General features: G+C 43.4%; 1 protein-coding gene across 1 annotated transcript in view; it reads left to right on the top strand.

Annotated features, from left to right (window-relative positions):
• cers3a (ceramide synthase 3a) overlaps positions 1-12,503 on the top strand; it is a 33,842-nt gene extending 21,339 nt beyond the window's left edge. The window contains exons 9-11 of the mRNA XM_034076743.2: positions 5,998-6,104; positions 9,893-10,046; positions 12,318-12,503. Coding sequence (XP_033932634.1) covers positions 5,998-6,104; positions 9,893-10,046; positions 12,318-12,503 — 447 coding nt within the window. The remainder of the gene's footprint in view (positions 1-5,997; positions 6,105-9,892; positions 10,047-12,317) is intronic.
• Positions 12,504-14,784: the final 2,281 nt, after the last annotated feature.

The raw sequence follows: 14,784 nt of genomic DNA, 5'->3' as shown, positions 1-14,784 counted from the left end.
TTTAAACATTTAGTGCATGAAAACTATGGTTAAGGTTATATTGTGGTTCGGCTGAACAATTTCAGATAGGAGGTGGGTTAGGCTGCTTATCTACCTGATGAGGGTCAGTGAAATATCCTGGTTGACATGTTAAATCATGGCCAGGAGGCCGGGCGGTTTCTATCGTTTTTCCAACCAAGTTTAGATTTAGCCACGCCTTGGTTTTTCCAACCAAGTTTAGATTTAGCCACGCCTACTTCCGCTTGACGAAAGCACCGATGTAGCTTCGCACGGCCTCGTCACGGCTACTCTACGTCTACTTTAAAGTTACAGAAGGAGCATTTTAACTCTGAGGCAGTCAACAGACCGTAGTAAATTAATATATATATATTATTTGTACTCAGATAACTCTTAGCTCGGTTCTCTGCAGTTCCTAATCTTTTTAAAGTTAATGTAAATATACTCAAATACTGTACTTTTGTACTTTCAGATTGTATGTTAGTTGGTTATTCAGAATCAGAAACGGGTTTATTGCCAGGTAGGTTCACACGTACGAGAAATGTGACTAGGTGTCAATACATAAAAAACAAAGATCTAAAAAAGTACACAGATAGCGAACTATATTACGAACACTGTAATACAAATTTAAATATAGTAAGATAGCAATAAAATAAGCAGTAATTTACATCGAAATAGAATGCAAGAAATTATAGAATATAAAATATGTGCAGTAAGCAATATTTAAACATTGTGTGCATTAATGTAATGCATATAGAGTCTGCGTAAAGTGTCAGTGGAGGGGCCGGGCCTTGGAAACATTAGGGGCTTAGCCCACAATAGCGTTGCCAGATACTTTCTTTTGGGGGTGCTGTGTGGTAGCTTGACATTTAATTGAGGGTGCTCAAACATATAGGGTTTCCCATTAATGCACCAGCGCTACAGTGGAAGTGTCTAATGCAACACTCCACACACACACACACACACACACACACACACACACACACACACACACACACACACCACACACACACACACACACACACACACACACACACACACACACACACACACACACACACACACACACACACACACACACACACACCACACACACACACACACACACACACACACACACACACACACACACACAGAGTACACCCACGACTGTTACAATGAAGGCTTGATAATCAGCTCACGGCATATAGGTGTAAGCTGGGGTAAAGTGCTATTTTTACAAGTGGGGGGTGGACCTATCGTCCTCTAGGGGGGTCCTCACCTCCTCTATGGGGGGTCCGGGGACATGCTCCTCCGGGAAGATTTATTTTTTAAATATTGAAGTTAAATGCATCTGGTGCACTTTGAGAGCAACATTAAGAGATCATAGATCTCTTAATGTTACATCTCTCAACACCCATTTGAAACAGAACTGGAAACAGATTTACTTTTTCTTTATGGATATTTTACAAATCACTCCCCTTTTAAACTGTATTCTTGTTTTACTGTCATATGGTATTTCATACCTGTTTTACATTTATTCTCTTTTTTGTATAACTATAATGATCATATGAAGGTGTGCCTCTGAAATAATATTTTACATAATAATTGCATTCACTGAACACAGGAAATTACAATCCTGCCGTCCTCTCTAGTGTCATGATGAGGTTCAGGTTAATGTATTATATTCAGGGGTGCACATCACTTTTTTAATGAGTTACTCAGAAGAGTACCAGGAGACAGCGTTTGGTACTCACACGAAGCGTGGTCCTTAGGGGTGTAACGGTTCGGTACGTACCTCGGTATTTAGGTCACGGTTCGGTTCGGTACGTTTTCGGTACAGCAGAAAAAAATATCACAAAACATTAAATATTTTTTAATTATTATTAAACTGTGAATAATGTATTCACTTAAATAAATACAAAATATAATAAAATAAACATTAAGGTGCAGCATTTCGATGAACTGAAATAATCTGTATTTGAACTTTACTGTACTAGTACTCACAAAACATAAACTATTAGTTTTGGGTTTTTAATTATTATTAAACTGTGAATATTCACTCAAATAAATACAAAATATCCCTTTCATGCATAGAGGTCACTACAGTGGACAGCTATTCAAAAGTTGTTGTTTTTTGCATAGTTGCACCATCAGCCCTATTGCATCATCCCATACACTGCCACTCAGTGCCAAGTCAGTGGGTCCTTCTCAGGTCGATTAAATGGATTCCTTGCGTCCCTCACTTGCGTCGTTTCCCTGCGACTAGTCCCTCCCACCAGGGAAGCACGGAGAGACGCAAGGAAACCACGAGAAGCAGGGAAATTAGTTTTAAGAGCAATGGGACGTCCTTTCCTCCGGAGCGTCACGTGAAGCGACGTCCGTTTGTGATGACGCCACACAGCTGATCGTCTGACAGCAGCTCTGTCCTCGTTGTTTTTCACAAACACCCCCGCCTCTGTTAGTACACATTTACTGACATATACATTTGTATCATCTGTTGTAGACCCCAATAAATAAAATAAGAACTCATTCTCAAAAAAGATAAACGCCATTCTTAAAATGTATAAACGAAAAAAGCGATCATGAAAATGTTTCCAATAAAATTATGTTTGACCACTTTGTTGTTCAGATATATCACATGTTTGTAACTAAATACATGAATTGAAACAAAACACGGTATAAACTGAGGAGTGACTCTCGTGAGGTTCATGTGTTTTCTTCACTCCGCTGGGAAACTGCTCTCATGTCAAGAAGCATCAGATCAGTGCATGCACTGCCTCGTCCAATCAGTGAGCGATACACAGTAAGGAGGCGGGGCGAGTATCTGTGGATTTCATCGGAGGATGGCCTGGTGGTTCCTCGGTTATCGCTCCTCCATTATCGCTCCTCCGGCAGAAATAAGCGCCATGGGACGGTACTCAACTTCCGGTGATACCGAGGAGCGAGGAACTTGAGGGGGAACTCGAGAGGTGACTTGAGAGGAGATTCAAGAAGGGACTTGAGAGAGGACTCGAGAGGGGACTTGAGAGGGAACTCGAGAGGTGACTTGAGAGGGGACTCGAGAAGGGACTTGAGAGGGGGCTTGAGAGGGAACTCGAGAAGAGACTCGAGAGGTGACTTGAGAGGGAACTCGAGAGGTGTCTCGAGAGGGGATTCGAGAAGGGACTTGAGAGGGGACTTGAGAGGTAACTCGAGAGGCAACTCGAGAAGGGACTTGAGAAGAGACTCGAGAGGGGACTTGAGGAGGGACTTGGAAAGGAACTCGAGAGGGGAGTCGAGAAGGGACTCGAAGAGACTTGTGAGGGGACTCGAAAAGGGACTTGAGTCGGTAGGTACGCCGACAGGACACAGGGGGTTGGCGTCGGCCGGAGAGCCAACCCGAGACGGGGAGCTGGAGTCGGCCGGTACGCCGACAGGACATGAGGGGCTGGCATCGGCCGGTACGCCGACAGGACACGGGGAGCTGGCGTCGGCCGGAGAGCCAACAGGAGACGAGGTGCTGGAGTCGGCCGGTACGCCGACAGGACACGGGGGGTTGGCTTCGGCCAGAGAGCCAACCGGAGACGGGGAGCTGGAGTCAGCCGGTACGCCGACAGGACACGGGGAGCTGGCGTCGGCCGGAGAGCCAACAGGTGACGAGGAGCCGGAGTCGGCTAGTACGCCGACGGGGGCGCAGCCAGGGAATTTGGGCCCCATGAAAAGATATCACATTGGTTACTTAAAAATGTTTTTCTTAAAGTTCTAAAATTGTTTGGGCCCCTGTCAGTCACGGGCCCTTAGAATCGTCCTAACTTTTCACCCCCTTACGGCGCCCCTGTACGCCGACAGGACACTGGGTGCTGGCGTCGGCCGAAGAGCCAGTACCGGAACTGAAACCGGAGTCGGAACCAAGGCTGGAACTGGAGCCGGAACCATGGCTGCTGGGACCGGAACAGAAGCCTGGACAATGGCTGTGTGGGCCGGTACTGGAGCAGGGACCATGGCTGCTGGGACTGGAACAGAAGCCTGGACCATGGCTGTGTGGGCCGGTACTGGAGCAGGGACCATGGCTGCTGGGACCGGAACAGAAGCCTGGACCATGGCTGTGTGGGCCGGTACTGGAGCCGGGACCATGGCTGCTGGGACTGGAACAGAAGCCTGGACCATGGCTGTGTGGGCCGGTACTGGAGCAGGGACCATGGCAGCTGGGACCGGAACAGAAGCCTGAACCATGGCTGTGTGGGCCGGTTCTGGAGCCAGAACCATGGCTGTGTGGGCCGGTACTGGAGCAGGGACCATGGCTGCCCGGCACGGAACCGGAACAAGGAACCATGGCTGTGTGGGATGTTACTGGAGCACGGTACCATGGCTGTGTGGGCCGGCACTGGAGCACGGAACCATGGTTGTGTGGGCCGGTACTGGAGCACGAGCTGGCCTCCTGACCTTGCGTCTTTTAGAGGTATTTTGGAGAATCCATGGACCTCCAAACGCCAGGCGGGATCCCGAGAAAGGGTCAGAAAATGGAGACTGGCACTCAGGGCTACGTGAAAAAACTCTGAGCCATTCAGGCAACGAGCTCCTCAACCAAGGCATGTTGGCCACCTCCATTTGTGCCTTTTTGAGGATAGCTTCTTTGTCCCTTCTAGACGAGGTTCCACTCCACTCGGCATGATAACACTGAAGGGAGAAATCCAGATCGAACAGATCCAAGTCAAAATCATAAAAATCCGTTGGGTCCATCGGTTCATTCTGTTATGATCACGGAAAAGGTAGGACCCAAATGCAGACTACAAAAAGGTAAGAGGTCTATAAACAAAAGGCGAGCTTTATTTTCAAAGCTGAAGATCAAAAAACATGGCATGGATAACATAGTAACACAAGGAAAATACTTCACCAAAAAGCTGACCGTGACTGACATGGAGGGAGACAGGAAAAACCAACAATGAACTGACAGGGGAACACAGGGAAAGACTAAATACAGAGAGGGGGAATCACGGGACGAGAAACAGCTGGGTAAGGGAGGCAGAAACACAAGGGCAACAGGTGAACACAATGAGACAATCAGACACAGGAGGAAAACAAGAGACAGGGAGAACAGAACAGCAAAACAAAACCCATTACCAGACAGACAGCACTAAAACCGTGACATAACACCAAGATCGTGACAGGGTTTGCAGTTGATGATAACAGTTTCCAGAGTTGGAGAACAGTGCTGCAGAATCACTGTCACATCGTTGCACCAGCCACTGTTAGTGTAAAAACATATTCCTCCACCTTTTGATTTGCCAAAGAGCTCCATGTCTCGATCCGCTCTGAACAGCTGGAAGCCTGGAAGCTGCAGCGCTGAATCTGGGATCGATCCACACAACCAGCTCTCAGTGAAGCACAAAACACAAGATGAAGAAAAGTCTCTGTTTCTACTAACCAGTAGCTGAATCTCGTCAGGTTTGTTTTTGATTGAACGCGCATTAGAGAGAAATATTCCGGGTAGCGGCATGCAAAGTCCGCAGCTCCGGAGGCGAACGAGCGTCCTGTGGCGTTTCGCTGCACGGATGCAGGTGAGGGCACCTTTTACAAGAATGTCCGATAATTCCACGGAAGAAGAGAGAAAAGTGAGAAAGTAATCCGCTGAAGTTGTTTCTCTAATATTTAGTAGCTAGTCCCTGGTGAAAGAGTTTGGTGTACTGTATTAACACTGAATTAACGCACAAAACAAAGCGTACCAATACACCGAAGCGGCTATCTGCAGCGCCATCTTAGTTGAGATGACTAGGATGGAGAAAGTCAGAGATCTTCTGGTGGACAGGTGGAGTTTGATAATGAAGATTAATTGTGTAGGATTCAGCCCCATAGTACTCATCTTGCTAACTGGATTGCCTGCAACACCATCCCTCACCTCTCTCCAAATAATGACTTCCTGATTCTCTATATATTGGTGTTTGCAGAATCATTCAATATGAATGTAGAACATACAAATAGATTCATTTCAAAGTGTGTTTTAATAAGTGGTGTACTAACAATACCATTTTTTTTGTCTAGTCTGCGAAAGTATTCAACTATGCCAAATGGGAGAAAACCTGCCAAAGTATTTTCGTTGTGTTTGCCATCGTGTTTATGGTAACACGCCTGATCATCTTCCCATTCTGGTAAGTTCATAAATGAGGTGTACGTGTGTTTGTCTGTGAGAGAGATGTTTATACTGTATGTTGTATGTGGACCCCCTCTGAACACCATCCAACCACTCTAATCTCATCATAGCTTCATACATATTTTGCCTTAAGGAAAAGGAAACATTTACATATACATGACCCATTCATAATATTTGCCTTAATTATATCATGATTATTGTCCGGATCCGGACGGCGACCTATACGGACCCGGACCTATAATCAATACATTAATAGGGGATTTAAATTTTGACGGGGCGATTCTATTTCAACCGCTGCCGACATGGGGCGAAAGAGACGAGTGAGTGATACAGGGGGAGAAACACAGAAGATGAGACGAGAGAGCGATACAGGGAGAGAAACACAGAAGAAGAGACGAGTGAGCGATGCAGGGAGAGAAACACAGAAGAAGAGACGAGAGAGCGATGCAGGGAGAGAAACACAGAAGAATAGACGAGAGCGCGATACAGGGAGAGAAACACAGAAGAAGAGACGAGTGAGCGATACAGGGAGAGAAATACAGAAGAAGAGATGAGAGAGCGATACAGGGAGAGAAACACAGAAGAAGAGATGAGAGCTATACAGGGAGAGAAACACAGAAGAAGAGATGAGAGAGCGATACAGGGAGAGAAACACAGAAGAAGAGACGAGTGAGCGATACAGGGAGAGAAACACAGAAGAAGAGATGAGAGAGAGATACAGGGAGAGAAACACAGAAGAAGAGATGAGAGAGCGATACAGGGAGAGAAACACAGAAGAAGAGACGAGTGAGCGATACAGGGAGAGAAACACAGAAGAGACGAGAGCACGATACAGGGAGAGAAACATAGAAGAGATGAGAGAGCGATACAGGGAGAGAAACACGGAAGAAGAGACGAGTGAGCGATACAGGGAGAGAAACACAGAAGAGATGAGAGAGCGATACAGGGAGAGAAACACGGAAGAAGAGACGAGTGAGCGATACAGGGAGAGAAACATAGAAGAAGAGACGAGTGAGCGATACAGGGAGAGAAACACAGAAGAAGAGATGAGAGAGCGATACAGGGAGAGAAACACAGAAGAAGAGATGAGAGAGCGATACAGGGAGAGAAACACAGAAGAAGAGATGAGAGAGCGATACAGGGAGAGAAACACAGAAGAAGAGACGAGAGAGCGATACAGGGAGAGAAACACAGAAGAAGAGACGAGAGAGCGATACAGGGAGAGAAACACAGAAGAAGAGACGAGTGAGCGATACAGGGAGAGAAACACAGAAGAGACGAGAGCACGATACAGGGAGAGAAACACAGAAGAGATGAGAGAGCGATACAGGGAGAGAAACACGGAAGAAGAGACGAGTGAGCGATACAGGGAGAGAAACACAGAAGAGATGAGAGAGCGATACAGGGAGAGAAACACGGAAGAAGAGACGAGTGAGCGATACAGGGAGAGAAACATAGAAGAAGAGACGAGTGAGCGATACAGGGAGAGAAACACAGAAGAAGAGATGAGAGAGCGATACAGGGAGAGAAACACAGAAGAAGAGACGAGAGAGCGATACAGGGAGAGAAACACAGAAGAAGAGACGAGAGAGCGATACAGGGAGAGAAACACAGAAGAAGAGACGAGAGAGATATACAGGGAGAGAAACACAGAAGAAGAGACGAGTGAGCGATACAGAGAGAGAAACACAGAAGAAGAGACGAGTGAGTGATACAGGGAGAGAAGCACAGAAGAAGAGATGAGAGAGCGATACAGGGAGAAAAACACAGAACAAGAGACGAGAGCGCGGCAGAGAGAAGCGGAGAGGAAAGTGAGTGCAGAGAATAGATAGCGATACAGGGAGAGAAGCGGAGAGGAGAGTGAGTGAAGAGAATAGTTAGCGATAGACTGAGAGAAGCGGAGAGGAGAGTGAACAGGCGAGTTAGCGGCAGACAGGGAGAGACAAATAATGACACATGGCGCTCTCCAAGAAGAGGAACGTGGACAGTGAGAACAGAGCTTTGAACCCTGAGTGGACTCATTCATGTCATCCTGCCCACTGGGAGCACAGAACCAGTGTGTCTCATTTGTTCAGAGACTGTGGCGCTCATTAAAAGTGCCAAAACGCCACTATGAGACAAAACACAAAGTGTTTGACCAAACATTCCCTCTCAAGTCAGAACTGAGGTCACAACAAATAAATATGGTTCCAGGGCAGGCTAACCGAGGCTAACCAATGAGCACCTGCATGTGTATGAGAATGGCCCTGACACCATTTCAGCCCAGATCCAAACTCCTGGCAGGACAAGCTCCAGCTCAATTCTCGCACTGAACAGAACAAAGTGAGTGATGGACTGCAATATACAGTAAAAGGGAAAGAAAGAGAAACTTTAAAACTGTTCAATTGTTATGATGTTGAAAGACTGATATTGTTCTATAATCGTCTGAAACTGTTAAGTCATGATGTGAAACGGTTAACAAAGAAAAAGGGAAACTCAAGCTGCTGCTACACTTTATTTTATTTATCTAAAATTAAGCACTTTTAAGATGCACACATTTTCAAAAGCTGTTTTATTTATTTTCTCCTATTTTATTTTTAAATGCAGCCCGAGAGGAACATTACACATATCCACATTATTTACTGTATATCTGTATAGTTCAATGTTAATTGACAATAAATATTGTTGTTTATGAATTGTACTTTCTTTATTTGATTGGCAGTCAGTTGTTGATTACATGCAGATGTTGATAAAGCTGCAGCTACTTCAATATATATCACACTAATTCATAAAGCAACTTAGACATTTTGAAGATCCGGACCTTTGCATGGGGACATTTTCTCTAACTGGACCACGTTGAATTTTAGTTGAATACCCCTGCCATACATACATATTATGTTCAGCAGGATAATCTCCATATATTAACATGATCACTTTTTAGGAAAGGTAAGCACAAATGTAATGTCCAGAAGTGAAACGCTAACGTTAGGCTATAAACAAAGTACAGCACGGTCACATGACTTCACGTCACCACCGCTAAGCTAAAGGTGGCTAATGTTGGGCGTCATTTTGTCACTTGTTAGCATCCGCCGTTTTTAAGACACATAGAAGCTTTAGACATTCGTCAGTGGGGTATTTAATGACGTATTCATGTTCTAGAAAAACATGAAATTCTCTTCAGCTTGTGATAACCACATATTTTATTGCAGGAAGCCAACTGAAAACAAGTTATGAAATCAGTTGATTTTGAAATGAGGGAACTGGATATGGTGAAAATTCTGAGTAATTTCCAGGTTTAAGAACTCATTCCTGCACAGGTCTTTTATTAAAGGCAGTAGCAGATTCCCCCGTCACGATACAGCAGCTGCCTCGCCCTCCTGGCTGCTGCTGACCCAACAGCTTGTCAACATTGGAAACAAAGAATTACTCTTTATCTGATACTACCTTCAGGAACGCCTTGCTCGGGTGTGCTGGTGGCCTAAACAGCTGAGTCATGACTATAAAAAACGCAACATCCCTCATTTTTACACATTACAAGTTGATGAGGTTTAGTTAACACTGCTCTAAAATGTATAAAAGACAATTTACGTTTAAAAAAGACCAAAGGGGAAGGTTGGTGAAGGAATGTTTTATATCCATGGCCTCCATTTGGTAATTATCCAAGCGATCCCAACCCTATCTGCTCAGTTAAAAGTGCAGCATTTCATTTGCACCCATCGAATGTACATCAGAATGTAATACACAGGACACAGAAGTGAACCCTGGGTAATGTAGTATTTGACTTGTTTCTCCTCTGCTGTGTTCTAGGCTGATCCACTGTACCTGGGTCTACCCTGTTCTCCAATACCCTGCCTTCTTTGGATACTACTTCTTCAACGTGATGCTGGTGGTGCTTCTCTGTCTGCACATATTCTGGGCCTACCTCATTCTCCACATGATCAAAAAGTTCATGTTTGGCAATGTAAGTGTCCTCATTGAGAAGTATTTTTCCAAAGCTGTTTTAATTATGTTGTATTGCAAAGTATCTAAACATAAACCCTCCTTCATCAGACTGGATGATTTGACCATGTTTCATGATCTCCTTAGGATATTTTTGAAATAATTCAAGATGACAATCCCACCCTTAAGTTGACTTTATAGTTGCCTGATGCTCCAGATACTTACTGTATGGCGAGTGATTGTGGGCTTTAACCCTAACCCTTATACAACTGGAGTTACATGTAGATCATTTAAAGTGTTAATTGTAAGTTCTCCAGTGTAGTGACTGCATTAGATGTGTTTTACTGGAAATTAGTTTACAATAGTCTTTTTTTTTTGCATTCCTCATGCTGTCTTCACTCAGGACATATCGTCCATTATCAGATACTTGTAGGAGAAATTATCTTAGCTGGCCAATCCCTGTTCTCATCATCAAGCCTACAACCAACAACAAAGTATAAATCCTGCTTAACCCTGAATATAAGACGTTTTTTTGACCCCTCCATCAACCATGACCCCTAACCTCCTATGTGGACTTTATCTCTTAGAAAACGCTGCTTGTGTAAATACATTCCTTAAGGCAAACAGACCTTCCATACTTCTTACAGTCACCCGCATGTCAGGTGATGCCATGTTGATTTTGAAGATGTTAACACCAGGAGAAGCACACAGCATCAGTGGTTTGTTCTAGTGGCTGAAGCAGCATCTGTTAACCTTTATCTGAGACGGACCTCTCACAGCCATGTGACTCAGGAGCGCCAGGGCACATGGCGAGACTAAATCAATCAAAACTCTTCATTCATCTCCGGGGGAAATTAGGTTTTGTGGCAGGTTCACCAAATTAGAATAACATAAATACATTTTTATATAAACATATAGAGCTTCACGATTCTCTACACTGGGGTTTGTGCTAACAAATAATAGATGGGTACTAAAACACTTTAAGCTACTCACTTTTCTGGCTTTTTGACTAGAAAATACTAGAAAATGTGTTGAACGATGTGTTAATTTGCATTTTATTTGAATTTTTCGTAAGATATTTGGCAATTGTGAGTTGCCCAATTATTTGATAACCAGAAGAAGTACTCAGATCCTTTACTTAAGTAAAAGTACAAATACTATCGTTTTACAATACACCAATACAAGTTAAAGTCCTGTTTTCAAAATTGTATGTAAAGTAAGTAAAAGTACAAAAGTATTGGCATCAAAATATACTTGGTTACAAAAAATGTTTTTCTTTATTAAATAATAAATCTGATTTGTACAGCATTTTAGTAGATAGTAGTATTTTAAAGTGTCAACAATATAATAATCAGACCCTGCAATAGAATAAATCAAGTTTCACTTTAGTTTTTCAAGTAACTCAACTCTCACTCACACACACACACACACACTCACTCACTCACTCACTCACTCACTCACTCACTCACTCACTCACTCACTCACTCACTCACTCACTCACTCACTCACTCACTCACTCACTCACTCACTCACTCACTCACTCACTCACTCAGCGTCATCAAGGTTATCTTTTAGGAATATGAGCATGTCCACATTTCCAGGTAGAAGCTGGGATGTTTGGGCATTTACAATATCCACTGCTGTGGAAACAACTCTCTCGCTTGGTACTGGTGTTGCTGGGACGGAGAGACATGCTTTGGCCATGGGTGACAGCAATGGGTCAAACTGCATTGTCTCTCCACCACTTCTAAAACAATACAGTTGTTGCCAAGAAGGTGAGGCTTATTGACAGGGCGAGATATAAATATACTGTTGGTACTTGTCAAAGTCTCGATGTGTGTACATGTAGCCCTGTAAATACCATGTCCTTTTGTGTTCTGTTGTTTTATGTTCATGTTGTAACCTACTTGCTGCCATTTTGGACAGGTCTCCCTTGAAAAAGAGATCGATGATCTCAACGGGACCATCTGGTCTAAAAACAAAATATATTAAAAAAAAATCGCGGTAGATTTTGTCAGTCTCACGACGGTATTGAGACATTTATTTACCGCGATATTCGATATATCGTTACATCCCTAAGTAATATACTTAGTTACTTTCCAGCAGTCCTGATAACTGATATTGGACAGGGAGCATTTGAACTCTGAAGGCAGTCAACAGACTGTAGTAGATGAATATATATATATTGTACTCGGATAACCCATAGCTCGGTTCTCTGCAGCTCAGGTTCCTAATCTTCCCTCTATATGTTTTTAAAAATCTATTTTCTGTTTTTCTACTGCTTATGTCACAGCTGACCCGTGATGAGAGGAGTGACTTTGAGGAGGAAGAGGAGGAGAGCAGCCTGACAGAGGATGAAGGAGAGCAACAGCACAAGCTGGGCAATGGTTTTTCAGTCAGTGAGACGGAGGAGAAGAATGGAGGCTTTGGGTGCATGTCTCCTCCAGAGAACATGTGCCGCTCCAAAACGGTGTGCTGAATGAGCAAAACTACATGTACTCCTTCAGAAACTCTCAGTGAACGTGCAATATGTTCAGAGGACCCCCCCCCCCCCCCCCAATGCCGTCAGTGGCAGCGCTTCACTGTCATTCACAGACCAACAAGCCTAACAAGCCAATAAAGGACACACTCATCACCACGTTCATATGTTTGTGAAGTGGGGGGCACCACCAGCTGCTCGACCTCACTGGGTCATCAATCAAGACTTTAACTCCCCCCCCCAGCCCGCTCAATTAGCACGCACCGCTTATGCTCACCGGTAGATTAATGGGATCCAGTGAGATCATGGTTGCAAAGTACTGTCTGTAGCTGTGCTCACCTTCATCGACCCGCTGAACTCTTTGTGTACACGTTTTGGGTTTTAATCTACTGTCCAACTTTGACTTGACATGATACATCACGCCATGCAATGACTCCCGTAGATAACAACATGTGATGTTTGGAAACATCGAGGCAGCATGACTTTGAGTTTCATTCATCTAAAGCAGCCCAACCGGAGGGTCCCGACCCACCCAAGGCTCAGACAACCTTCTTGGGGTTAAAAAAGGTCTCCTTGGTTTTAGTCTTGGTCAGACAACGTTTTATAAAAATATACAGTCAACATTTTATTCATTTCTGTGAACAAAAATGTAAAGTAAACTACAAAAATGGGAGCTTCTGATATAATAATCCAAAATGTTAAATGAACGGAGTCTCCTCGAGCATAAGACATGTTTTGTAGTTTAAATACCAAAAGACCAGCAGGACAACATATCTCTACACAGGAAGTAATCTGCTTCAAATGAATCCAAATCGCTCGTTAGGGTTATTTTGCAACAGAACTGATGGATGGTCGACAGCACATCAGAGACCGAACAGAGGACATGGGTTTTATGATTATAAAAGGAGTTGCCTCACATCCCTGATGCTGTGCAATGCATTTTAGGAAGTATTTGTTGCTGCCCTTCACTTGGAGAAAACCAGCACAGAAAAGTGGTGGTAATAATTATGAATAAAGTAATTGTATTGAGTTTATTAAGGTACTCAAAGACACTTTACATGTACTGATTCAAATGAATTTAAAATAACACATTTAACATATAATTACACATTAAAAAGCACTTGTGAAAAGGTGACTTACGCTTAGCGATTTGAACATGGACAGATTGGGGCAGTCTTTGTTTTATAATTAAAAGACTAATGCGCCATTATTTCTGTAACATTTAAAAAATGTTTAAGGAAGACAGAGAATCATGGAGCAGTTTGAAATTGACGTCAGAACATGTGAAAGGAACATCTGTGTAATTGTATGATACAGAAACACAACTGTAAAAAAAACCTGCTAAGTAAAATATTTGTTCTGAACTATTTCTCCCTACATCCCTGATTTCCTGTTGAACGTCTTCAACAGGGCAGTAATACCTCTACTGCCCACAAGATGGGGATGCTCCGCCTGCTCTGCTCTGTCTGCAGAGAGCACAGGTGTTACCTGCAGGAGGAAAGACCCCCACTCTTTAATATTTCATAACCACTTTATTATGACAGTTATGATAAGGTAAACTGTGCATGTTATACGTTTTATTTTGTTATGTTGTAGCAAACAGCATCTGACCCTTCACAAACCAGAGTTATAAACTCGACGTGTCTTACAGTATGCATCTCACCCTGTACTCACATCCATGGGCGTAGGAAGCATCCTGAATGTGGGGGGGACATTTTTAACGGGGGTGTGGGGGTCCTCCACCATGAACAAAAAAATAGATGTCCTGTATTCTGGTGCATTTTAAGGTGGTTTGATACTTTCATGTGGCTATACTAGCATGAGGAAAATGATGGGTACATTTTGTAATTTCATCCAGTAGCAAAGAAAGGAAACATATTTGATTATTAATTCAGAGCCGTCTTTGAATTAATAAAAAGCAGTTTAAATGCCCATTTTTTGTAGATTTATATACAACAATAAATATTTGTGAGTGCATTGAGAGATATTGTTGTGGAGAGTCATTTATATATAAATCGCAAAATACATTTGTGAATCCTTCTGTGAGCATGTATTAATATTGAGACTAATCTGACTGAATGGTATCATTGACTTAAATGTTGCTCTTCTGTCTATATTGGTCACATGATGCCCCTTGACTGAAATGCTTCCTGTTCAATATCCCACTGATTTCCTCAACACTCTAAACTGTCATTTCCCTTTCATCACTCACCTCAGCAACGGACCTCTCTCCACTGTCCCTGTTCTGCCTCTGACTCACTCTCAAGCGCCTAGATGTCAA

The sequence above is a fragment of the Pseudochaenichthys georgianus genome, chromosome 3 (genome assembly GCF_902827115.2).
Source record: "Pseudochaenichthys georgianus chromosome 3, fPseGeo1.2, whole genome shotgun sequence".
Lineage (NCBI taxonomy): Eukaryota > Metazoa > Chordata > Actinopteri > Perciformes > Channichthyidae > Pseudochaenichthys > Pseudochaenichthys georgianus.
The sequence above is the reverse complement of the archived record's forward strand: the minus strand, read 5'-3'. Positions and strand labels throughout refer to the sequence as shown.